This window comes from Trachinotus anak, unplaced genomic scaffold (assembly GCF_046630095.1).
Source record: "Trachinotus anak isolate AG129_WGS33_773 ecotype Australia unplaced genomic scaffold, CSIRO_AGI_Tana_v1 ptg000007l, whole genome shotgun sequence".
In the NCBI taxonomy this organism is placed as follows: Eukaryota; Metazoa; Chordata; class Actinopteri; order Carangiformes; family Carangidae; genus Trachinotus; species Trachinotus anak.
The window spans coordinates 16990448-17015549 of record NW_027273858.1 but is presented as its reverse complement, the minus strand read 5'-3'; the positions used below and the strand labels follow the sequence as shown (position 1 = coordinate 17015549).

At 40.6% G+C, this 25102-nt stretch overlaps 1 protein-coding gene across 13 annotated transcripts; it reads left to right on the top strand.

Moving 5' to 3' along the window:
- The first annotated feature begins 953 nt into the window (after window positions 1-953).
- LOC139623122 (kinesin light chain 1-like) lies at window positions 954-25102 on the top strand. 13 transcript variants are annotated; one of them, XM_071481070.1, is made up of 16 exons: window positions 954-1047; window positions 8228-8498; window positions 8841-9071; window positions 10201-10282; window positions 10880-11108; window positions 11248-11335; window positions 12062-12163; window positions 12734-12907; window positions 13598-13697; window positions 14966-15018; window positions 15306-15373; window positions 15778-15895; window positions 16284-16436; window positions 22988-23112; window positions 23370-23427; window positions 23520-25102. In XM_071481070.1, exons 2-16 carry the CDS (start codon window positions 8250-8252, stop codon window positions 23592-23594), a joined length of 1905 nt encoding a protein of 634 aa, XP_071337171.1. In that variant the 5' UTR covers window positions 954-1047; window positions 8228-8249; the 3' UTR covers window positions 23595-25102. The 13 variants fall into 13 exon arrangements, with proteins under 13 accessions (XP_071337171.1, XP_071337178.1, XP_071337173.1 ...); XM_071481077.1 differs by having other exon boundaries at window positions 969-1047; window positions 10204-10282; window positions 15778-15886; XM_071481072.1 differs by having other exon boundaries at window positions 969-1047; window positions 10204-10282.

Genomic DNA, 25102 nt, shown 5'->3' with positions numbered 1-25102 from the left:
AGGATTATATACGCGAGTGAGTGATGTATATTAGTGTAAAGTAGACATAAAACATTTTTACTAAGGTTCATTGTGTGTCTCTTGATTGTTTGTGTCTCTGTCGACCAGGAACATTTTCCTGGGTTGTTCTGTGTCCCTCTATAGTCATTCCCTTTCTCAGTTTATTGTTATAATTCCCTTTCAGTCTTTTTTGTCTGCTTGTTTTGCTTCTACTTGTCTTCGCCTTTGTGGTTAATTAATATCTGTTATCGTTTTGCATGTGTTTGAACTTGACTTGTCTGTAGTGTGTTTGAGCTGTTTTGTTTATTTGTATATTGTGTCGCTTTGCGGTGGTTTCTTGCAGTTATTTAGTGCCCCATTTTACTCTCCAGAGGAAAAGTTACTTAAAAGAGAATCTCACCCAGGGTCACCCTGACACATTGGGCCCCACTGTGCCCATGCTGGCCGATTTATATCCATGGGATTAGACCCTCTATTTTAGTTTTTATTTATACCAAATAAAGACAGACTCTATTTTCAAAAATTATCTGAGTTCAGAATCACAATTTGTTTGGGTTTATTTTCACAATAAATCTACCTTTTACAACAACACTAAAGAGTAAAAGGAAAGGGAAAATTTGACATATTATTTTTCCACAGACAAGGATTGATTATTGAAAAATGTGGAGAACTGAAATGTCATGGATATGGTGGAATTAGTCATCTTTTAGTGTTCACAAGTTAACCACCAGATGTCACTAGCACTGTGGTATTTTCTCTGCGGTGGATTTACAGCGTCCTTGAAAGTAAGAATGAAGCCTCACTGTATTATGTTGTATTATGTATATGTACCCTGTATAATTATTTCCTCTATATTATTAAAAGTATGTTATTTTTGAAAAAATTGTTTGTGGACACCCCCATGACACCACTACCGATAGAATGGCGAAAACAAAACATGACGTCACTACACCGCTGCTCCGCCGCAGAGGCTGCTGGGAGAATCTCTCTGTGCCGGAGACATTTTGGATTTAAAGGGGCTGAGCTAGCCGTCAGTCCTAGCTCTCGGTAAGTGTAAACTACATTTGCACCTATTGATATTATAATTACGCAAGATCTGCATATTGCCATGAATTTAAGTAGCATGAATTTAAATCACCGTGTTTAGAAATCATGAGCTCAGCGATTTGAACAGGGCGAACTCGTCACAACTAGGGAGTGGTGACGCTAGCTGGTTAGCCGAAGCTAGGTAGTTGCTGACGGGAGCGCTTAAGAGATCGAAAAGCAAGCTTTAGTGTCAGGCTAGCTAAACTAACAAGTATACGTCCTGAAAAATGTCAGAATAAATCTTGTAAAGGAATGAACGCGTTAAATCCGCCATTACTGTTAATTAAGAACCTGCTAGATAAAGATCGAAAGTCATAGCCCCGTTATGCGCTGGGAAAGTCATAACAAAATGAAATTACAGGAGCCCAATAATAAGCAGGGCTCATGCCAAATGATAATCACATGATTTCTTGTTTTATGTGTTTATAGTAATTTGCTAATATTGAGAAGACTGCCGTTTGTGCTCCAAGCATCCTGAGATTGTGCAGAGTCATTAACATGTAACTACCACTACACTAAATCAGATGTGTAGGACTGTTTTTCGGCATTGCTTCATCACTGTGGAAAAGTGCAGGGAACAGTGGTGGAGACACAGGTGTCACATTTTCTACACAAGCATTCATGAGTTAGACAGATGCGCTGCTTGATAAATCTTCAGTGGCTATATTCAGGCAGACATTTTTCAGACAACCACGGATAGGAAAAAAACCTTTAGCAGCTGTTTTCGGTGTAGTGATGGATGACTGGACAGTGTCAGTGGCACTTCCCTCCCCGTTGTCCCAGGCCCTGCCACACCCTCCTTGATGGCTGGCTCTCCTTTGTGTCTGGCAGTGCGAACAGTGTGTTGGATTGCTGTTTGTGCAGGAAACAGAGGAAGATGAAGTGATCTGGTGGTGTCAAACTTCATCAAGTAGACAGGAAATGCATCTCTGGGGAGACGGCACCAAGGCTGGTTACTGGTTTGTTGATGCTCCCACTGCAGTCTGCTCTTTTCCATTTCCTATGCTATGTTTTTTTACCATTATAACACTAACACGTACCACACCCTGTCTCAAAAGATCTGTTTCTCCAAACTCTGTGCAGTGTTTTGTATCTGCATTTTTAGTTCAGCTTGTAAATAAAAATGCAAGTCAAATATTTCAACTTTTGTCTGTAGGTTTGCTTCAAACCAAACCCAAGCAATTTTAAAGAAGAAAATGGCATCTCCTTAACTTCAGAATTGTATCCTCTCATGAAGTCAGAAAGATTCAATGTGCAATTACACTCGGCAGTAGGAAGTGCATATTCATGTCAGTCAAGAGTTCAGTTCATCCACTATTTGAAATCAGTGAGAAAAAGCCTAATCGACTTGAATGACTGTAGTGCAGTGATGGTACGTAGAGATTAGGAGAAATGATGGTGTTTGGGAAAGGGAGATGTGACAATGTGAGGCTTGAGGCCTCTCTGGAGATGAAGACTAATGAAGAATGGAGCTCTGGATGGGCAAGCATGACCAAGAGATGGTCCTGATTAACACTACTCAGGGTGAAACAAAGTAGTCAATGCTGAGTTCACCAAGCTGTTTCTTCTACTACTATCTTTAATAACTCTGTGCAAACCTCTTGTGTATTTGTATTGGCTTCTGGGCTAGAGGTGCTCAGATTGCTTCAATATATTATATGACCTCTGATCCCTCTGCAAAACTGAGTCATCTAACTTGTCCATGAAATTCAGTTATTGGTGCACATAATAAAAACAACAGAAGTGTTGAGTCTTAACTCTTCAGTCTTATTTTTGTGTCATTATATGGATACTTGTAGCTAATGCTGCTGATGACCGTGTCTGTGAACCTAGGAGTGCATTCTTTCGTGCTTCTTTTGAGTCCACTGATGGAGCCCCTTATACATAATGTAAATACGACATTGCTTTAGTGCAGGTGCTCTGCATTCCAGCTTTGGGTGTGAGTTGAACTGGTGAAATAAATTAACACCTCTTTGGATGAATGTCTCACTTAAGGTCAATGCCACTCTAGAGTTGTTTGAATTGTGATAGAGATCAATCCAGATAATCATGTTATCAGAAACTAACTAGTGCTAAACTGATAAACACTGCCGGATTAGGCAGCTTGTGAACGTCACTGAAGAGATAGTTTATCTGTATGAATGGAGGATTTCCTGAGGTATGTACGATCATTACAGTGCCAGTGTTTGGTCTGCTCCAAATGTTCCTTTAGCTTTATGACTGTTTGTTGCAGTGCACTACGTAAATGATTGGAGTTTACAGACATTTATTGCTTGGGGCCAAAATGAGAATGTAGGCCCAGGGGTTGTATGTTAAGCAGTGTAATATTTTCACACACAAGATATTAGGTTTTAACCTTGCAGTGTGCCCTCAGCCTCGGTGACATGTGAAACTCCCTTTTTAGCCTGTAAATAGTGTCATTTAGCCTGTTCCATTATGTCTCATCAGGTCTATTCCTTTGTGTCTGATGAGTATAGAGAAGCAGAGTCTAGATCAGGATGGCTCCCTCCCCCATCTGACCTGCTCCTCTGCACTCCTCTGTTTTCCTCCAACTGTGGGCGGGGTTGTCTCTTGATGTGCGCCCTGAGATGATGTTGGTTGCTCTGATCGAGCAGTGGGAAGGTCACCATCATCCTGCAGGCAGCTCCTGTCCTCCCCTCCCCAGCATCAGCACTCATCACTCTCATTACAGTCCTGTCTCATTTCCATTTGCCTCTGTTTCTCACCGAAGGGTTCCCTTTTTCATTTTAAGAAGGATCTCTTTGGATTAGCACAGCAATTTTATGATGCACTTTGCTGGTGTGTAGCACTATTGCTGGAGGAGGAGCCATTATTTCATCAGCTTTTCTCCGTGCCAAACTATGAGGCTCTGATCTGCCACAGAAACTGAGGTTAGTTTTCTGGTCCAGCAGGCTGTAGCAGCTGAAAACATAGCCTGTGTGAATGAGAGATGGCTTAAGCCCTTAACGGGCGTTTAGTGGGCTTAGCTATGGAAAGATTCTTTGAGGTGTAATTTGTACTTTTTTCTTTTTGTCAGTTGTTTCCTCCTTTTTATCTTAATGAAGAAAAAGAGAAACCATTATGACTTTGTTTAAAATTGTTTTTTTTTCCTCCAAAATAATCATATGGTTGGACAAAACTGACACTCTAATGGTGTCAAAGTGCAGCCTGAGTGAAAGCTACATCTCACAAAATACTCCCATCTGTTAGGACCAGGAACATCTGCTAATGCACCATGTCTTATCTGTGATGCATATGTATTAAAATGGCATGTCATGTAGCTCTAAACTGAGGGATTTACTGAAAATGCCCCCCCCCCCCGTGCCTGTGTTTACTTTTTCTCGTTAGAAGAAGTGAGCCAACAGCATTTCTTGTGACTAGCTACCTGACTCCTGACTCTTGCTTGATGCTGATCATTCCTGTACTTGATCATGAGGGCGTTTGGATAAAAGCCCAAACTGAGTGAATTTGTGCTGCTGTGCAGTGTAAGGTGTAACATTTAACCCATTTCAGCAGTATATGTGGTGGTATTCTGGTCGTATTCATGAATTAGCTGGTGTGTCGTTTCAGTTGTATTTTATATTCCCATTTTATGCTATCACATGTTTCATTTTTATCATTGTTATGAAACAAAGATGAAAAGGAGGAACGTAAATGTTAAAGATTAATGATAGTGCAACCTTTTTAAAGTAAAACAATAGACCTGTTGGACTTTGTCTCACCTCTTTTAAGACTTGGAGAACATTAACTTCGTCTGTCCTGAGAAAGCAGAAGTACTTGATACAGGTGTTTGTGTTTTTTGTCAAGTAGAAGCAGCTTGTTTCTTCTCACATGGAAGTACTTCTTCTCTTTGTTAGCTGCTGCATCTATACCCAGCTAGTCAGGCAGGCCTTTCATCCACATAGCTGTTAAACAGCTAAGACTCAGAGTAACTGTACGGGGCAATGAGCTGTCTGATCTGTGAATATGTTTGATCATTCAATGAGATCTTTTCATATCTTGTTCACAGCAGATAAGAGCTTTGATGTCAGACCTTATCAGTGAGAAAGCAGAATTTTATTCAAAACTTTCATCTCTGTGACCATGTGAATAAGAGCTCTGCTGTTATCCTTTAATGGAAGTTCTCCTGAAACCTGTTACTTCTTGCCTGCCAGTTAACTTCAGTGCTAGCATGTTTTACTGTCATGCACTTCTTGTAACTGCTGACTGTAAGCCCTCTGGTCATCTTGTTTTTGGCATTATAACATATGCCTACCATGACTACAGCACACAGCATCCCTAAAACAGTTTTATACTAATGAATTCTTACCAGATTGTTTTGTTATATTTGAGTATGTATTTGTTTGGTTTGCTTACTCGGCCTCGATTGTTTTGTTTTATGTAGAAAGATTTTTATGCTAGGAGCAGATACAAGGTCACACATTTTGTAGACTGTCATGTCGGTGTATATTTGATCTGAAAACATGTGAAGTGGTTCAAAAACAGTGTATCTTTCCCTTGAATTGATTGTGTGCTTTGTTTAATCAGAATAGGGTCATTTGATGTGATGAAAAAATGCTAAATGGATGTTGCCACTCCGCTCGCTGCTGTAGAGGTTCACCGTCTCTGTGAATTTGTTGCTGCTTTTCTGTTTGTTCCTGTGAAATGAAAGGAAAGGGATAATTGTATATGAAGTGCAATAAAGTACTAAATTGCAGATGAGAAGTGCTCAGTATTACCATATCTAATATGCTCTGTGTTAATCAGTCAGCACTGCGTCAGCGTCTGAACAGCTTAAGCAAGATGCTGCCTGCTTTGCTTCAGGCTCACTCCACACTTTACTCCTTCCTTCACGATGCTGAGAATTCAGGCATCTAACAAAAAAAGCTTCTATCTCCAAAAATAAGTTTTTGGAGATAGAAGCTTTTTTGCTAGAATAGAGAAAAAACTTGATGGATACTTCTTCCCTCATAAATATGTTTTATATTATTATACTATATTGAGTGAGCAAGTGCATGAATCCAAGAATGGCGAAGCTTTTAATTGGAGAAAATGAAAAAACAATCTTATTTTAAGTTGAGAGGTTTTCCCTGGACAGAGCAGAGATGCCCCCACACTCTCCATAGTGTTAGGTAACCTGACATTTTTTGTCATTGATCACTGCTGCTCTCCAGAGCCAGAGCCTCCAGCTGGTGGTACACAGGCTCCAGTGTCATCCTGATTAAAGCTAATTTCCACTGACTAGTTGACCTCCCTGTTTGCTTGTCCAGTGTCCATCATGAAATACATTAGCATCATAAATAACGGTCCTGTGAGGGAGCCCAGCTGTGATTACATGATGTGATGTGCATAAAATTGTAGGGGGGGGGGGGGGGGGGCTTAATTACCAGACACCAACAACCAACAGCAGATCCAGTTGGATTTGTTGCCTGTGTTTCTGCCACTGCAACTGTCAGCTCTAAAGCTGAGCCAAGGTCTGCTGAAAATCAGGCAAAGCAAATGTTCTGCAAGAAGAGGCATTAGGACATTGAAGATAACAAATTAAGGTTGGCGGTAATTAGAGCTGCAACAATTAATCAAATCACAGAAAATTCATGTGCAACTATTTTGAAAACCAATTAATTGATTTGAGTCATTTTTTTGGTTGGGTCTGGTTCTGGGCGTCTTTCTTAGTCTTCTATTGTAGTAAATATGTTTGGCTTTTGAACAGTTGGTCGGACAAAACGAGACATTTGAAGATGTCGTCTCAGCTGCCGGGACCTTTGTTCTATTTTTGTTTACAATGTCAGACATGTCATGGACAAATAACTAATGACAAATGACTAATCAATTAATTTGCTGTTTATTTTCTTGAGCATTGATAATTTAATTGATCATGAGTCCATTATCCTTTAATGATCATGTTGTGATGTGTAAAGTAGTTTGAACATTGAAGAAAAACCTTTTCGCAGGTTTTTAGTACATCAGCTATTTTCTCTTCTATTGTTACAGTACAAAGAAAATAGCTATTTATCGCAGTTGTTTTGGCTCTGCTTTGATAGACTATTTCAAAGCAGGGAGTGGCTCACTAATGGTGTAGTATATTTTTCTCTAGACAGGTGGCTCTCAGCTGGTGTTTATTACTGCAAGCCCCCTCATCCTTAACCCCTTATCCTCACTGCTGCTGCTGAAACACAGAGTGCAAGAGCTCAACATTGCCTGGACCCTAGATAGAAGGGCTGGGCTCCTTTCTGCTCTGACATTTACACGATGTAGCCAGCAGTGACGTGGCTCTGTGAGTCATAGGTTATCTTCAGACTGTTGGGGGAAAATTGCACATGTTCCATGCGCTCACCAAAGGGCTGACATTTCTTGAGAATACAATATTATTGACACTGATGTTTTCTCTGTGACTTGACCAGCTGCTGAGCTGTATTACTGAGGCTTTTGTCAAGTCATCCTCTGCTTGACTCTTCAGTCAGTCATCCAGCCAGGCCTCTGTTTGGATAAAGTGTTGGCACCAGAAGGAACACACACTGCAGCATCTGTGTGCCCTCTGTTACACTGCAAGCTGCAGTCCTACTCCCTACCAGAGCTTATTATAGGTGCCAAATCCCAGCAGTCTGTCCTCCCAGAATAAAATGTGCCTGTGGCCCTTGGCTTTCCATAACGCAGGCATTCTGCGCATGTCTTTAAATTGTATTTTGCTATTCATTCAACACTTGAAGCTGAGAATTTCAGAGCAGTATTTTCATTTTTAACTCAAGGTTTATTTATTCACTGACTACATTTTTTATTCATCTAATTTGACATCTGAAAAAAAGCTGACCTGTCTCACTCATGAAATTTGAATCCCTTATCTCAGCTGTAGTGATAAAACACAACTTGCCCTTTTATGGCTGTGATTTTGCAGGAGGATCATGCCATAGTCTTACTAGCTGAGCACAGAAATGACATGGTGTCTGTTACCATCAGGGCTCTACACTGTCAGACATTGATACCTTTAAACTGAGAATGGAGAGTGGCTGCTTTCATGCCACTCCAGCAGAGAATGCCTAAGATGTTTTATAGTGTAAAATATCATTTGAAACAGACGATACTTTCAGTTAAAGAGATGTAAAGGAAGAAAAATGTATGAGGGTTTCAGTTTAGTTGATCCAAATCATTTGTTCTCTCTTAACAGGTTTCCCTGAGCTACATAGAAGATGTCCACCATGGTGTATCCACGGGAAGAGAAGCTGGAGAAGCTTTCTCAGGAGGAGATCATCTCCAACACGAAGCTGGTGATCCAAGGTCTGGAGGCCCTGAAGAACGAGCACAACTCCATCCTCCACAGCCTCCTGGAGACCATCAAGTGCCTAAAGAAGGATGAAGAAGCCAACCTAGTGCACGAGAAGTCCAACTTGCTCCGCAAGTCAGTGGAGATGATCGAACTGGGCCTGGGAGAGGCACAGGTAAGACAGGGTGATAGAGGAAAAATTAACAACTTATGAGCAGATACAGTTTGGTCATTATGATGATATGAGCGAAAAAGGAAATGTCCAGTGAAATAAAGTAGGTTGTAATTCTTAATTTGAGAATTGGCAGAAAAAGAGAGAATGTTTAACAATGTAGTACATTATTATGTTATTTGACCCACAGAGCCTCTTGTTACTGCCTTCTACTTTGGGTGGTTCTGCTTCCTCCTTCTATACTGAGCTTGTGTGGTGATCATGATTCATTCAGAATCGACCCTGCTGCTGCTGCCGCTGCACATTTGTCCTTGTTAAATGTCTTCACTGCTGTCTCCATCGCAGGTGATGATGGCCCTGTCCAACCACCTGAACGCGGTGGAGTCGGAGAAGCAGAAGCTGCGTGCACAGGTGAGGAGGCTTTGCCAGGAGAATCAGTGGTTGCGGGACGAGCTGGCCAACACCCAGCAGAAGCTGCAGAAGAGCGAGCAGAACGTGGCCCAGCTGGAGGAGGAGAAGAAACACCTGGAGTTTATGAACCAGCTCAAGAAATATGATGAAGATGTCTCACCCACTGTAAGTACTGTACACTCACATCAAGCCTTATCAAGACTGAATGAATCTACAGATTATAATTTGCTCATGTGTTTATGTGAGATTGGGCTGATTCATTCTGAAGTATTATATTCTACCGTTATTTGTGTTCTGGTGAGGATGTCCTCAACTTAACAGGGTTCTTTAAAATCTATTGTTCCTTGTAGCTGGAAAATTCAATTGACTAGATTCAGGTTTCATTTATTATTTATCCTCTGCAGTGAAATGGAGATGTCTCCTTAGTTATCATAAGCAGAATGGTCAGAAAACACTAATACAAATCCTGTGCTCTGAACCAAATTTTATTTTGAAAATGCCTTAAAAGATTAAACTGTGAAGGGCATCAAACTGTCAGTGACATCTACTGGAGGAGCTGTTGTTTGTGACAGGAATAAGAAATTGTATGATCTTCCAGGAATGAGCCTTTCTGATCAGGTTCTCATTGATCTAGTGGGGGAGAGGAATCACTACACATTCTGACCTTAGACTTAGTCACAAAAGAGGCTGTAATAGCCTGTATCCACTGTCTGCTCAACTCAGCAGGAAACCATCATGCTAGTACCCTGAAGCATCCTAGGTCAAAAGCAGCTTTTCCATTTTCCAGCTTTTAACAGACGGATGCATTAATAAATCTATTCTTTCCACTCTATCTGTAAAATTGAATTTATTATGTCAAAGTGAAATAATTAGCTCATGATATGAAGTATAATTTTAATGCAGTGTTGAATGTGTTGATCTAAGTTTTCTAATAATACCAGTGGCATATATGTAATGACATCATAAGGTTACATCTCTCTGTTAATCTTTGGAAATTAAAATATGTTTAGGAGGTAATATTATCTAAAGAGAACTTTTGGTTTAAATGTTTAAAAATATATGGTCAGCATCTCTCCACTCTGATATAATCATATAAATATCAAGCTTCCAGACATATATTAACTCATGTACGGTAGCTTTAAGGTAATCAAATTAATATTAGTGTGTAGTGTTGTGTCTGTTACCTTTCATTGTTTATTTTTGCATATCTGATACGGCTGATTCCTGAATTGCAGTCGATTATCCCTGCTGTCTGCCAGAGGATCTGACTCATAGATTTGTTTTATCCTCTCAGCAGGAGGAGAAGGACAGAGAAACACCGAAGGACTCTCTGGATGACCTCTTCCCCAATGATGAAGAGGAGCATGGCCAAGGAAGTAAGAACAACAGTATACATCAATTCAACATGACATTATAATTCTACTCATTCATAAGACTGTAAGACCTAATAACATGGCCTTTCTATGATAGCTAGGATGTTTGCTTTGCTAAATGATAGTTATCAGTGTATCAGAGTGTTTATCCAAAAGTATTGGCAGTATGTGATTAAAACAAATGAGTATTACATTATTGAAATAGTGAAAAAAGTGAAACTTTTAAAGCATCATATGTAGCATTTTTGTTGTGGTCAAAATGACTCCAATGTTTCTGATAAAATGCATAAATCTAGTTAAAAGAACTCTTCAGCATGGTTCTCAATTAGCACACTGGGTTTAGTATTAGTCTGATTATCTGGTGTCACATCCCTCTCGGAGTAAATTAACCTGACTGTCCGTCTAAGTCCAGGACACTGGAGGACGTAATGTTGTGCCGGGCCATTAAACACAAATTAAATTATCCCTATAATCTTATTTCCTGAAATCACAGTATTGTGTCCATGCAAATGTGGTTAGTGATATAATCAGGTCAGAGTTTTCTCCCTTTGACAACCGAGTTGACCTTTGCCCTGTGCGTGCGGCCTCTCTACCCCACAGTGCAGCACCAACACAACAGTGCAGCCGTGGCTGCAGCCCAGCAGGGAGGCTACGAGATCCCAGCCCGTCTGAGAACCCTGCACAACCTGGTGATCCAGTATGCTTCCCAGGGCAGGTACGAGGTGGCCGTCCCCCTTTGCAAGCAGGCTTTGGAGGACCTGGAGAAGACCTCTGGACACGACCACCCTGACGTGGCCACCATGCTCAACATCCTGGCCTTGGTCTATAGGTCAGAAAAGATCCCATGCAGGAGCTTTACCTAGTTCCACTGTTACTTGTGTTGTCTGCCTTTCTACACAAATTTTGTCTGAGAATCAGAAACATTCAGTCTCATCATGTTGTCCTGTCTCTCCCTCTCACTCATGCAGGGATCAGAACAAATACAAAGAGGCAGCCCATCTGCTCAATGATGCTCTCTCCATCCGGGAGAAAACCCTGGGCAAAGACCATCCTGCTGTAAGACTCCACCATTGTCATGGCAACTATATCCTCATGAGGACACATCCATGTTAAGATAGCTCAGATCGGTCATCTGGTGTTGGTTCATCACTGCTTAAAGACTCTGTCAACAGGGAGGCAATACCTGCACAGTCTACTGTAGTTACTGTGCTACTCAGTCAGACTGTAGGGGTTTCAGTCAGCTATTTAAGTATGGATTTTTAACCATGTGGCTGCAGGCTTGAAAATAATCAATCACAGCTGCTCAATATCTGCTCATATGTCCATGAACCAAATCACAAAATGCTTTGAATAGAACAACCAATGGTAAAAACATTAAAACACACTGTTTGTTTCACTGCCTTTGTGAACAGATTTGTAAGAATTGATTTTCACTGTGGCACCAAAACACCTTTTAAAGCCTAAAGGAAGCTATAAAAGCACAGTGTTGGTCTCTGCTGCCCTGTAGGATTTGCCCTTTGCCTCATACTGTTGTCACTCAGGCTGATCCTCAACACACAATAACAAAACATAAAGGCAGGTGACTACCAACCTATTTAATCCAGGTGGCTTTGAGCTTTTTTGAAAAGACTGCTTGACTGAAAACGTACATTTTTATGACTGTGTTAGGTCATTAGACAAGAGTCAGATAAGGTTTAATACTGTGACGCTAAAATGAGAACAAAAACAAAGTCTAGAAAGGAAGTGGCCTTATTCAGGTTTTCTCTCTTTCTGAATGTACAGGTTGCTGCAACGCTGAACAACTTGGCTGTGCTGTATGGAAAGAGGGGAAAGTACAAGGAGGCCGAGCCTCTGTGTAAGAGGGCTCTGGAGATCAGAGAAAAGGTAGGCCATATCCCTGGATTGCACCAGTAGAGCAGTCCACAGCACGACTTAACCAGTGAGCAATTAGCTCGTTGTAATAAAGTAATTAACAGTGGTAATATATCCAAAATGTCAGTTGGAGCTAAAGTAACACCAGCTGAAAACAGACTATAAATAGGAAAAAGAGCAAATGATTTTCTTAAATTGTCGGTGAAGTTTCCGCCGGGGGGCCATTTCCGCGTCGGTGGGGAATTTGAGGGTTTAATTGAGAGCACAGCTGAAAATGGATAGCAGGCGTTGGGGGAGCGGGGAAGGGAACAGATAGGAGACATGACAAAGCTACAGAGCTCAGCAGGGTACGATGATTTCTCTTTGCCTAAAAGTTCTGTTCTGTACTCTCTATATTGATCAGCCAACCTTTTATTAGATCTCCTGAGAGCCTGCAGCAGGCAGACGTGCTGCCTGGCAAAAGCAGCAAGAGGAGATGGAGGTAAAGAGGAGGAGGAAGCTGCAGGATGGAGCTGAAGGCTTTGAGGCAGAGGCAGAAACTGAAATGTTAATTGAAAACACTTGATTCTTGATTTCCATCAGGTCCTGGGGAAGGACCACCCAGATGTGGCCAAACAGCTCAACAACCTGGCTCTGCTGTGTCAGAACCAGGGCAAGTATGAGGAGGTGGAGTACTACTACTGCCGTGCCCTGGAGATCTACGAGAGCAGGCTGGGCCCAGATGATCCCAACGTGGCCAAAACCAAGAACAATCTGGTGAGAAACAAGTCACCAATAATACGTCATACCTTTTTCCCCTCTTCCTTTCAATCCCTTTCAGATTAATATACTATTCATTTCAACAAGAACTACAGTCCCCATTGATGTACTATGTTAAACACAGACATAGTGTACTTTTATTGTGAGCAAAATCACTCACTCTGTGCTCTGTCAGCCTGAGCTTGGTCCCTGTGGGGGTGTTAGTGATACCTTCCTGCAAAGCTTCTTTAAATGTCCTTAAAAACTTTATTGTATGCAACTGATGTTGCCTGACATGACAAAAGAGCTGCAATTTTATTCAATACAGCCTTTTTTTAAAACTAAAAATTATGAAAGGCAGCAAAATATGTTATTTTACTTTTTCAGCATGAGAGTCATCATCTTCAGAGGTTGTTTCAGTTATTGCTGCTTATAGTCTACCAAGTTAGTAGTCTTGGCTGCTGACTTGCTTCCTGTTGCTCTCCCAGGCCCTCCCTCCTGCCTTTATCCTGTCTCACTGACTATTGAAAAGCTGTATGGAGACAGTAAGGGGGGCTCTGTGGTACTATATCATTTTTTTATGAACCACAGTGTGCAGGTGAAATATACAGACAGATTGCTCCTGCTGCCTCAGGGGGTACATTGTGAGTCAATGGGCCCATTTGATCCAACACTTAAATGTGCTTTTGCCTCTTTTTTCTTCTTCAGGCATCCTGCTTCCTCAAACAGGGGAAATACAAGGAGGCTGAGATTCTGTACAAAGAGATTCTGACTCGTGCTCATGAGAAAGAGTTTGGATCTGTCGATGGTAAGGCATCATAGTGTGGCAGCACATGTTTAAAAGGTTATTTCTAGATTACTGTGGTGGAGCTTCTTATTTCATTCAAACACGATGAATAAATGCCACATTATCCCCAAATAAACATGGTGGTGGGTTCCATTACACTGCCCCTCAGAATACAGAGACTAGATTCGTCTTTTGTTGTCTTGAACTTTCCACCATTGTTTTATGTTCCATCTACTGTTGTCTCACACCAGCAAGCAGAGTCAGTGATGGACAGATGGTTAAAAAGTGGACGATGTTCTAAGCAGGGTGCCAACCTTCACCATTCAGAGGAATCTTTACAGAAACTGTTTGAAGAAATAAAGAGTTTACTTTTCTGAAAGATGAGCTCCTGCAATTTTTCTTCTCCTTTTAGTTTAAGATGAGCTTTTTGTTGGCTTTCCTCCAGGGATTAGATTCACTGCTTTGAAAAAGGAATGAAAGTGACTCGGCACAATGCACTGCTCTGACACTTTTTCAACAAAGGCATCTCATATTTTTCTGAGATGTTTGTTTTTCATGTGGCTCTTGACCTGGTAATAGTCATTACTTAAATGTTTTTAAACCTCTTGGTGAGCTGAAGGTTGAGGGGAAGCAGCACAGTGGCACTAAGCAGTAACAGTTAATGATGAACCTCCTTTTCTACGTAGGTGTGATAGATTATTGCTGAATAATGATTACCTGACAATGTTAAAGTTTAGTCTTAGTATCTGAAAACAGTGTGATAAAATGATTCTGTGTTACTTTTATTATGAGATAATCAGGTTGTGTCTTGATTATTTATATTGCATTTACACTGTTTATGTATTAAGATCTATAAACTTGTATCCTTGTTTTATTTTGAAAAGAATCTGGAAAATGTTCATGAAATTATTAAATTTTAAACACAACTGTATGTTACTGTACTAAGAGTATTGCTAAATAAGCTCAGGAACATATGCTGCTGAATCAATCTTTATTTTATTAACTTAAACATCCAGCCAGTGTTTTAATATTTAAACTCCAGGGCAAAACAGACTGTGGCTAATTTATCATTCAGATGTATCTGTGCCAGGTCTCAGATAGATAGACAGATAAATTACTTTATTGATCCCTTGTATGTATTTCTCTTGTCAAATACAACTACAAATGATGAGCATGGAGTAGTTTGTTTTGGATTTCATGAAACTGCGCTCTGAGGTCAACCAGTTAAGCCGTTTTTCCAGTCCTCTTGTACTGAGTGTAGACAACCTCTCCTGTCTGTCTGTCTGCAGCTGAGAACAAGCCCATCTGGATGCATGCAGAGGAAAGAGAGGAGATGAGTAAGGTGAGGGGGTTTGTGTAATCACCTCCATGTCATTCTGAACAAAAGCAAACAAACATTTTAAATTAAATGAATGAGTCTTTTTAAATGCAAGGTTGTGAAAAGGCAAAAACAAGTCTGTTTATTTCACTTCCTGGAAAGTGAAATAGAATATCGTCCTTCACACACAATATGAGCCCCATTCGGCATATGATAGTTATATGTAAACACAGGAAAAATGCTGCTGATCCAGTTTTAACCACAACTCACCTTTACTCGCTTTCTTCCTCTTCTGCCTTATTTACTTCCAGGGCAAGCACAGAGACAACACTCCATACGGAGAGTACGGAGGCTGGTACAAGGCCTGCAAAGTCAACAGGTGAGGCATAGACTGATAAGCCTGTTTTTACAGCCTGGGTATAAATCAGAATCAGAATCAGAATCAGTTTTATTGCCAAGTATGTTTTCACATACAAGGAATTTTTTCTGGTGATTGGTGCAATGCAAAATAAATAAATTAATAAATAAAAAAAATAAATAAAGACGAAGTCCAGAAATAAATTACATTACATTTTTTTTTCTTTTATAAATGTGTGAAGTCAGTATTTTGTCATTTTTCTGTATTTTCTTCTTTGTTTTTTACAAATATGTGACTGAATTAGGATTAGTTTATAAATAGCTTTCTTAATCCTCCAGGGTTTAGAGTATCAGTTTGCTTGGATGACACTGTTCCTCGTGTGCCCTTCTAGTAAATTTCAGTGTGTGTATCTCCTCTGTGTGCAGCCCTACAGTGAACACCACCCTGAGGAACCTGGGGGCCCTGTACCGTCGACAGGGCAAGCTAGAGGCTGCTGAGACTCTGGAGGAGTGTGCAGTGAGGTCTCGCAAGCAGGTCAGCAGCGTTTCCTGAAAGTGCCCATTTGTGCATGCAGATAGCTTATCAGTTGCTGTTATTGTGAATTCTGAAATATGTTCCCACTTGTTAGAGCAGCAAATCTCATTATATTTCTTTCCCTTTCTCTACATTGCTATGGATCCAGAGCAACACAGTAAGTGGTCTCCAACTGATAGCCCCCATAGAGCCCCCACCTATCTCCCCTAACATCACTTCCATCTCACAGTCATTTAAAATGTCTCCCAGAAAACATAAAACCACTTTAATTCCTCCATATAACTTTGCACTCTTACTCATATCGACAAGCAAATGTCAGCCTCTGTGCTGCTACTGACTATAATATCTTTGTTTGTTTGTTTGTTTGTTTGTCGTACCTGTGTGCTGTTTCCATCAGGGCATTGACCCCATCCACCAGTCACGTGTGGTGGAGATCCTGAAGGACACAGAGGGCGACAGACGGAGGAGCAGGGACAGTCTGACCAGCGTTAAGTATGAGAGCGGCTCTGAGACCGGCGAGGAAGTGAGTATGGGCGTGGAGTGGAACGGGGTGAGTACAAATCCACTACAGTCGTGCCAACATGACCAGTGACCTCACTGGAAGAACAAGGTGTTGTTAGTAATGTCACAGAGAGAGTGGACTGGTACACACCATCCCATATATTAATAGAATTCAAATTAAAACACACTGATTTTTTAAATCTAAATTGAAAGGTGAAACAAGACACTGATGTGGACTGATGATGAGGAAGCCCTCTGGCTCCTCTACCTGAATTATCAGAGCCATCAGGAAGCCCCACTTCCTCACAGGAAGCTCAGGAAGCCCTCTCTTTGCTGTGGTCAAGCTGCACAGAAGCACAAATTAGCCATTTCTGCATGATCTGTTTTATGATGTCAGTGTTGCTCATCATCATAAACTAAATATGTGAGTGACATTACTATGGAAACAGAGTCTGGATTACACAACCTCTTTCCCACAAAATGTTTTGAGGACATCTTTTTAAAAAATTTATCAGTGGAAAAGCTGATTATTCCCAGTACTTGATTTGTCTTCACTCAGTGAACTGTATCTGTACCAGTCCATCCGCTCACTGTAGATACACATTACCATGTCCTTCCCATGAGGATGACCAGGAAATCTGTTTTTCAAAATGCAAAGCTGATTGAGTGTCTTGGCATGCTGACCCATTGTTTTTGACAGCATGAGTTTGCTTTGGACTAGAAGTTCACATTTATGTTGTTCATTGCTTGACAATGAATTCTTAGTGCTTTGTTTTAATAAGTGGTTGTTGTTTTGCTGGCAATGCTTCTGCACAAGTGGAGTGGTAACAAAAAGGCACAAGCTCATTCTGTGGCAGCCTGGCAACATATTAAATATGTATTTGCTTTTGTGGGACTCAAAAGATACAGCGTGTCTAAATCCCCTCTAGGGTGCCTCATGTTTCCACCATTAAACACAATTGACAGGATTCCCAGTATCCTTGACACTCATCCCTCTCTGCAGTATACTGGTCAGTTGATACGCGGCAGTTCATCCTGCTGTTTTATTGACTAATTATAACGTCCACCCTGGTTATGTTTCCCCCGGACCAACAATCGTTGGTGTCATTTCACCACACAGGTTTTATTTCTGCAGGGTGCTTCCCTTTGGACTTGTAACCCCTCTTCTTGTTATTAAAGGGGTTGGTGCTAATAGAGGGAATATTGTTTGCAGTTAAATAGATGCAGCTAAAGCTGTGTCCCAGCATGAAGAAGCCCTCTGGTGTGGGTTACATAAGCCAGAGGGCAGGACTGTGCCAGCAGAGATGCCTCATATGAGCTTGTGCCTCTCCCCTCACTTATGTGCAGCCACGCCCTTCACTGCACACACCCAGTCCAAACATGCATGTAGCCATGCCAGCCTGCTGGGCTCACCCTTAACATGCACACTAATGGACAATGTGTGTTCCCTGTTTTCACACGTTTGAGAAACGTCTGTTAACCTGATGTCTGCTGCTCTCTGAATGAGTAAGTGGAGAGGTGGGGCTTTGTTTGCTGGCTGTTGTATGAGTGTGAATGCTTCTCTACACACACGTTCATACACATAACACAGCAACTCCAAACCGCATCAGAATTCACTCCAGCAAATGCAACGGCATGTGTATTCATCCGAGTGTGCACCTGTCTGTCTTTGAAACATGTGGTGGCACGCAGAGGATTGCTGCTTGTGTGCGAGCGTTTCATTATCATGGCCACAGGAAGTAGAAATGAAATTCACACAGAAAGCTAATTTGTCACAAAACCTTTGAGCTTTTGACTAAAAGTTTAACAAATTCCATCCATCCATTCATCCATAAAGCTGCAAACATGTAACTGCAACTTGGCTACCTTGTGTTTTAGAAAACAGGCTTGTAAACTGCTGTCTCCTTCTGTGTAGACGTGTGCTCAGAGATAGTGATAGTTATATAATACCTATCAGTCATATACTGTAAAGTTTTGCCTAAACATATCTTCACACTGCTCTCAGAAAGTCTGATATGTCACTGAGGCTATAGAAGTGATTAACATACTCAAATGTAGGTATTTGAATAAATGCCTGCTGTTTTGTTATCAAATCATTTGGATGGGACTAGTGGTGCTTTACAGGAGCTTACTTACTTATTTACCTGGTTACTTAGTTTGTGTTGAACCATTGGATGTAGACGACAGAGAGGAGACGACAGCTGTCAGCAAATTTGAGGTTGTGTTCAGGTTAGTTAGTAATATGTATGTGCGTGCGTGCCTCTTTTCTGTATGTGTGTGTGTGTGTGTGTGTGTGTGTGTGTGTCTGTAACTGCTTTGTGCTCTCTGCTGTACGCTTTGATGTGCTGCCTGTTAGTTTGCATGTTTTCCCGATTTCATCCTTTGCCCCTTTTCCTTTTCTATATGTCACTAACCTACTTCCTTGTTGATTCTTGTTGCCATGACAACCAATCAGCCTGTCAATCAAATTTCCTTTTCTCACTCAGTGGATTGTACTCTCCCCCTTGGGCTCTCATTCCACACAATGCTTGGGTGGATTGGTATATAGTGACATAATAAATATGCTAGGTAATTAGTTCAGGAGTGATCTCTTAAAGTAATAGAACATAGGGCAAGCTGAGGCTAGTGTTTTAATGTAGTAGGACTGTGTTCTCATTATTCAACAGATACAAATTTGGCTTTAGGAAATTTTAAGGTGCTAGAGTTTGCAATGGTCTTTTAGATTTTAAATGCTGTAGCTGGAGATATTAGTCATAACCTCAGTCCCTCTTATCGTCAGTGTAATGGCTGTATGAGTATTCCTGTTTCAGTGCTGATGCTTGCAGATGTCTCACGTCTGCAGTGCACAGTCACTGGCTGGGTGCAATGTGCCAAGTTCAGACTTTTTAGTAGCGAGAGAGGACAGAAAAATAGCTGAGTCACAGTGACTGCAGCCACCAACCTACTGCATCACTGACCCGCTTCTTGTAGTACTGCAGCTTTTTCAAAGAGAAACACAGCTTGTTTGTGTTGTATCCCTCAACTGGGGTTCACAAAACACTACAAACAGACCCCAAGTTGCAGCTGTTAATACAGTAAACCTGGTGCAGGACAGTCTGTGCAGTTTATTGTAGTGAAGTATAGGAAGCCCAACCCCAGAGCACTTAATCTTACAATGTGTGCCGTTTTTGTCTTTTTGTCTGTTTCTCTCTTTCTCTTTTATCAGGCCTAAGCCATCAAGATTATTCCTCCATCCTTCTCTCCTTCCCCAACACAATAGCAAAAAGGATGTGTGTTGTCGTTCCCTCTGGCCCTCTCTGTCCCAACAAATCAACTACCATTCCCGGCGCCCCCTCCGGCAAAGACTCAGAAAGCCCCCATCCTGGCTGTCACCTCTGTCCCCTGTACAACTGACAGCTGCTGGGACGTTTGGTCTTCTCATCTCTGCTCTGTTTCCCCCCCCTCTCTTTCTTTCACTCTCTCTATCCTTCCCTCTCACTAACCCTGTGTCGTCCTCCATGTCAGAAATCATTACTTCAACTCTTTCTCTCACTTAACATTGAAAAAGTCATTGGGTGTGTAATCTTTCCCTGTGAGGAAGTCACTCGCACATTTTTCCTCTCTCCTGCACCCACTTGTAATTTTTCATAGGTGTATAGTAAATTTATTTGGCAGGGACGGAGAGCATTAAAGTTGGAAATATAAATTATTGGAAAAAGGCTAAACATACAGAGGAAATGCTGAAAGATTTTGAGGATTTGTGTCACAGCCTAGGCTCCAGACATCACTCTAATCCACAGCCAGATGAACAGTAACTGATACTAGAATATTATACCACATAAATTAATTTCCACAGTTGCTCTGCATTGGTCTCACTTTGAATTTGTTTGTTGCCTCGAGTACTCTCGGCCTGTTTCTAAGTGCAAGCTGACCTCAAATCTAGGTTCCTACCCGCCTGTATTTAGCCATAGTAGTATCTGTCTTTTTTGTTGTTGTTGTTGTTCTTCTTCTTGGTTCATTTATGTGCATTTTCTGTTAAAACTAATGCCTGAGATCAAATGCCTAAACCGTTTTGAAATGGTACTGTAAAGTTACACATGCCAATCAAGATACTTACAATAATTTCCTTTTAACATCTTCAGCCTTAGTTGGCAGGAAATGAGAAGGGAGCATTGCCATGTTTTTGTTTTTATAGATATATTTCCTATTCATTTTAATTTTTTGTATGATTTTTTTGTTTACATTTTTTAATGCTTTTTGATCATTTTGTGGCTGAATATAAAGGCAGTAGTATGTCAACAATGCCATAATGTTAACCTGTTGTGAAAGACCAGAGTGCTCTGCGTCACTCAGGCCAAAGCTGACAGCAGATTGGTCAGATGATATCAAGCTGTTGTTGCCATGGTAATTTATTTTCAAGTTGCTCTTATTGCTTTCCGTGTCCTTGGTTTGATAGAGTATTCATACAGGCTCCATGCTGGCACAATATGTGGACAGTAGCTTGCATTTATAAAGGGAATTAGCAACCGGCTGATGCTGTGAGGCCAGTATGACAGCAGCAGCCAGCCACAGCATCTAGCACACACACATCGGCCACCTGAAAGATTGCTAAATAATAATAGATTTCAAAATAATGGACATAAATGCCCAGGATTGCCTTTATTTGTTGGTGTATGAGTAAAGTTCTAATTCAGTGGAAGCCTGGATACCACAGTAGTTTTAGTGTGTGTTTGTGTATGTTTTGGTGGTACAGTCACAGTGCCCTCTCTGGCTATGGATACTGTATTTTGAACAAAAGCTTAATGGGGTGTGTTGCCTTTTTTTTCTTACACAGTTGTTTGCAAGTAAACATTGTCACTTTGGTGAATCATGTTTTTAGCCACCAAAAGTACAGTGCGAGTGTTTCCTCAAGATCAACATGTTTATTTCAGATGTTCAACTAACTGAATGTAAAATGACTTCAACATCTTGGAGGTGTAATTGTAGGCTGTATTTATAGATTTGACAAGTGCATTCACTATACGGCTTTCAGTATGCTACTTGCCTTGATTCTTCATTCCTTCCAATGAGTACTCCTATACTTCTAATGCAACTCTGAACAAAAGAATTGACTGTGTTCATCACATAATTATGACAATATTGTTGTGTTAGTGGAATGCTTATTTATTGAACTGTCTACTCTTGACATATATAGTGTGACTTCAGTTTCCTAAAGTGGAAGAACATTAACGGTAAGGTCTATAAGCACTATCTTAGTAAGTAGGACTGCATCATATTTACCATTCTGCATTGTGAAGATTATTGCATCAACACTTGTTGGTATTCTCAAATAAAGTTTTTCATTTGTGAAGTTTTGTCTTTTCTCTACCTCGGATGGAGACGTCTTAATGTATTAATGCGTCATCAGTGGGAACAGATTATTCTGTGTTTCATCTCTACTGGCGGCTGCAGAGCCACCCAGTGGATTGGAAATATTTCTGTGGTAGCCACGTCTAAATCCTCAGACTAACCCACATGTCCCCCTGCTGGTGATAAGCCTGTATTGCATAATGATGATCACACCATAAACATTGTAAATGCAGTTTTCTGTTTAGCCAGAGGAAGGTACACACAGTGTGCTTCCTTCCTGGTTTGTAATTAAAATGGACACTATGTGCTGGTACATTGGAAACAGTAGATTCTAATGTAAAAATGAATGAATGGATGGATGGATACATTTCTGTGACACACTGACACATGTACACCTGAAGAGAATCTTTGGTTTTGCTTATTGTTTATTCTTCAACTAACCATTATTTTTTAACCTGCCAGTTAATTTATTGATAAATCGATTAACCATTTAGTCTTAGAAATGTCAGAATATAGTATCAAATGTTCACAATCACAATATCCTCAAGCCCAAGGTGACATGTCAAAGTCATTCTTAGGTCCAGAACCTGTGATAAAAGACATAGAAAAGCAGCAGATTAAGGTTAAATATGACTTAAACTGAGAGTTAATATTTTTGCTTTAAAATTATGTAAATATATGATTCATCAACTATCAAAAGGACTTATTAAATTATTTATTTCCTTTATCTATTTGAATCCCCATTAACTTCCACACAGTGGCCACTAGTCTTCCTTTGTACTATTTATTTTAGTTCTAGCTACTGTAGATAATAACACACAGCACAGCCACTGAGCCACAAGAAGACTCAGTTGATTCTAATGGTGCAGAGGTAGTTTTGCTTGTGGATGATATTATTCACATAAATTAGAGCTGCAGATAAATATACATTTACATTGTACACATTTGCAGCTAAATATTTCAGTTTGACCTCATTGGTCCCTGAACTTTTTACGTATTTGTTAAAGATAACATTTCATGTATCGACCCTTCGTTGTGAGACCTTCATGCTCGCACTATTAACTGCTACCAGCCGTTTATAAAAGGACTGATTTACACAATAACTAATGCAAATCATAAACACACACATCTGCTAAAGCAACATTGTCAAAATATGTCTCAAAGCTTAAATCGCATAACACAAATATGTAAATTCAAATTCAAGTGAAGAGAAAGACTCTCTGCAAGGTCAGTGTTGAATGGATGGGTTGATGAGTGTGTGTGTGTCTGCAGGATGGCAGCGGGATCCTGCAGCGCAGCGGCTCCCTGGGGAAGCTCAGGGACGTTCTGCGTCGCAGCAGCGAGCTGCTGGTGAAGAAACTGCAGGGCAACGGACCGCCTGAACCTCGCAGCACCAAGTAAGAACTGAAGAAGTCCTCTGTTATGATGGAGAGCTGGCATTTGAAGCAAATTATACTTGTTATTGAAGTAAGTTGTGTGTTTAGGAAGGAATGGATTCTCAAGTAATGACTTTTCCCCCCTGAGTTAATTCATAGGGATTTGGAAATAACGTCCCCAGCAACATGAGTAAACAGCATTTTGTATCTAAAGCCTGATCCCAGACACTATGAACATTTTTTTTCACTGTTACTAACTGTGACTTACGATTCAACAGCATGAAGCGAGCAGCTTCCTTGAACTACCTGAACAAAACCAGTGATGACCAATTTCAGGTGAGGAGCAGTTTGGATTAAATTTCTGCTCTATTATTAGAAATGTTCTAGTTCAAACCTCGTGTGGTGTGCGTCTTGTGTTTCTTTATCAGTCTCGGGGAGGCAGTAACTTCAGGGAGAGCCGGGGCCTGAGCTCCAGCACTGTGGATCTCTACACTGGAAACTGAGCCGCAGGTGGGCAGGTGGCTTTGTATCGGCCGATCTGTTCACCAACCCAAAGATCCTCCTTCCCGTGGCTCGTTCTCTGAGCCCTAACGACCACTGACAACACTACCGGACGGCGTCAGCCTCCCACACGCCCTTTCTCTGCCTGTCAGCATCTGAATCTCCAAAGACCCATCTCCTCCAGGATCCAGACCCAAAGAAGTTTCATTTCATCAAGACTAGTGTGTTTTTTTCAAGTTTGTTTTTAAATGCAGGTTGATGATTTTGGTCTTCCACTGACAGATCGCTGTACACCCCCCCCCCCATGTTCCTAATTTCAGCATCACCTCTGTGCCTCCTAAATGTGGCCAAGAAAACAGACCTCATCTCTCCCCCTCATTCAAAATCACTGTGACTCTGCACTTTCACTTCATCTGTTGCCATAATGTCACCTGTGCTGTTATGTTGCTCCTTATGTTGTTTTGATTTGAAATATTTGTGTTTCCTCAAATTGTTGTGTCCTCCTGTGCCATTCATTGTTTTATTATTTCTACATGTTTAAAAAAGAAAAAAAAAATTTGTAGATTTTGTTTTACTTCAGTAATTAGGTCTGTTGGGTTTGAAATGTAAGTTGCCATGATTACACCATGATTACACTGTTTAAAAAAAAAAATCATTTTTATTTTCATTTTAATGGTTATACATTTGCCTGTTGAGATTTATTGCAATGCGAGGTGTTGGTTAAAGCTTTGGGAAACAGGGTGAAGTGTTTATCCTACTGACACGATTTGAGCCGTGTGACTTTTTATGGAAAACTTTAGTTCACCCCAAGTTTTGGGAAACAATTTGAAATTTAACATGACGCTGCTTTAACCTCTGCAGATTTCAGATCCAAGTGTGTTTTTCTGCACCATTTCTCTCCTACTGCAGAGAAAACACAGGTAGAAACTTTGAGTCAGTAATGGCCTGAGAGAGTTGAAAAACACAACCATGAAAATGTTCAACTTTTTAAATTGTACATTAAAAAAAATCAAGCTGAATTGGGTTGCTTAATTCATCCCGGATGATCTCTGGTGCCATGTAAGACTCATCAGCAAGAGTATTCTTATAATGTTGTTTACAGTGATTAGGACGTGTGATACATGTCTAGATGTCTGTGACATGATAATGATAGATTTTGCACAATTCTCAGATGGGTGTCTCTGTCTTTGATTGCATTTTTTAGTGGTTACACAAAAGAACTGGAATGTCTTGTAATTAATTTCTTAGATTTTTTTTTTCCTTTTCTTTTTTTCCCTTGTTTTACATGTTTTGTTTTTTTTTCTTTCATCTTTTGTAATAAATGTATTAAATTGAATCTGATCAGAAGTTCACAAATCATCAGGAAATTAGTGGGAATAGAATTGAGTGTCATAGTTGGTAAAGGTTAAATGTGCATCTTATACAGTCCCACGTGTCACAAATAATGTCTGATGGCAAATCTGAATCACTCCCTGACCTTGATTCAGAAATAAAAACCAACGATTTTTTA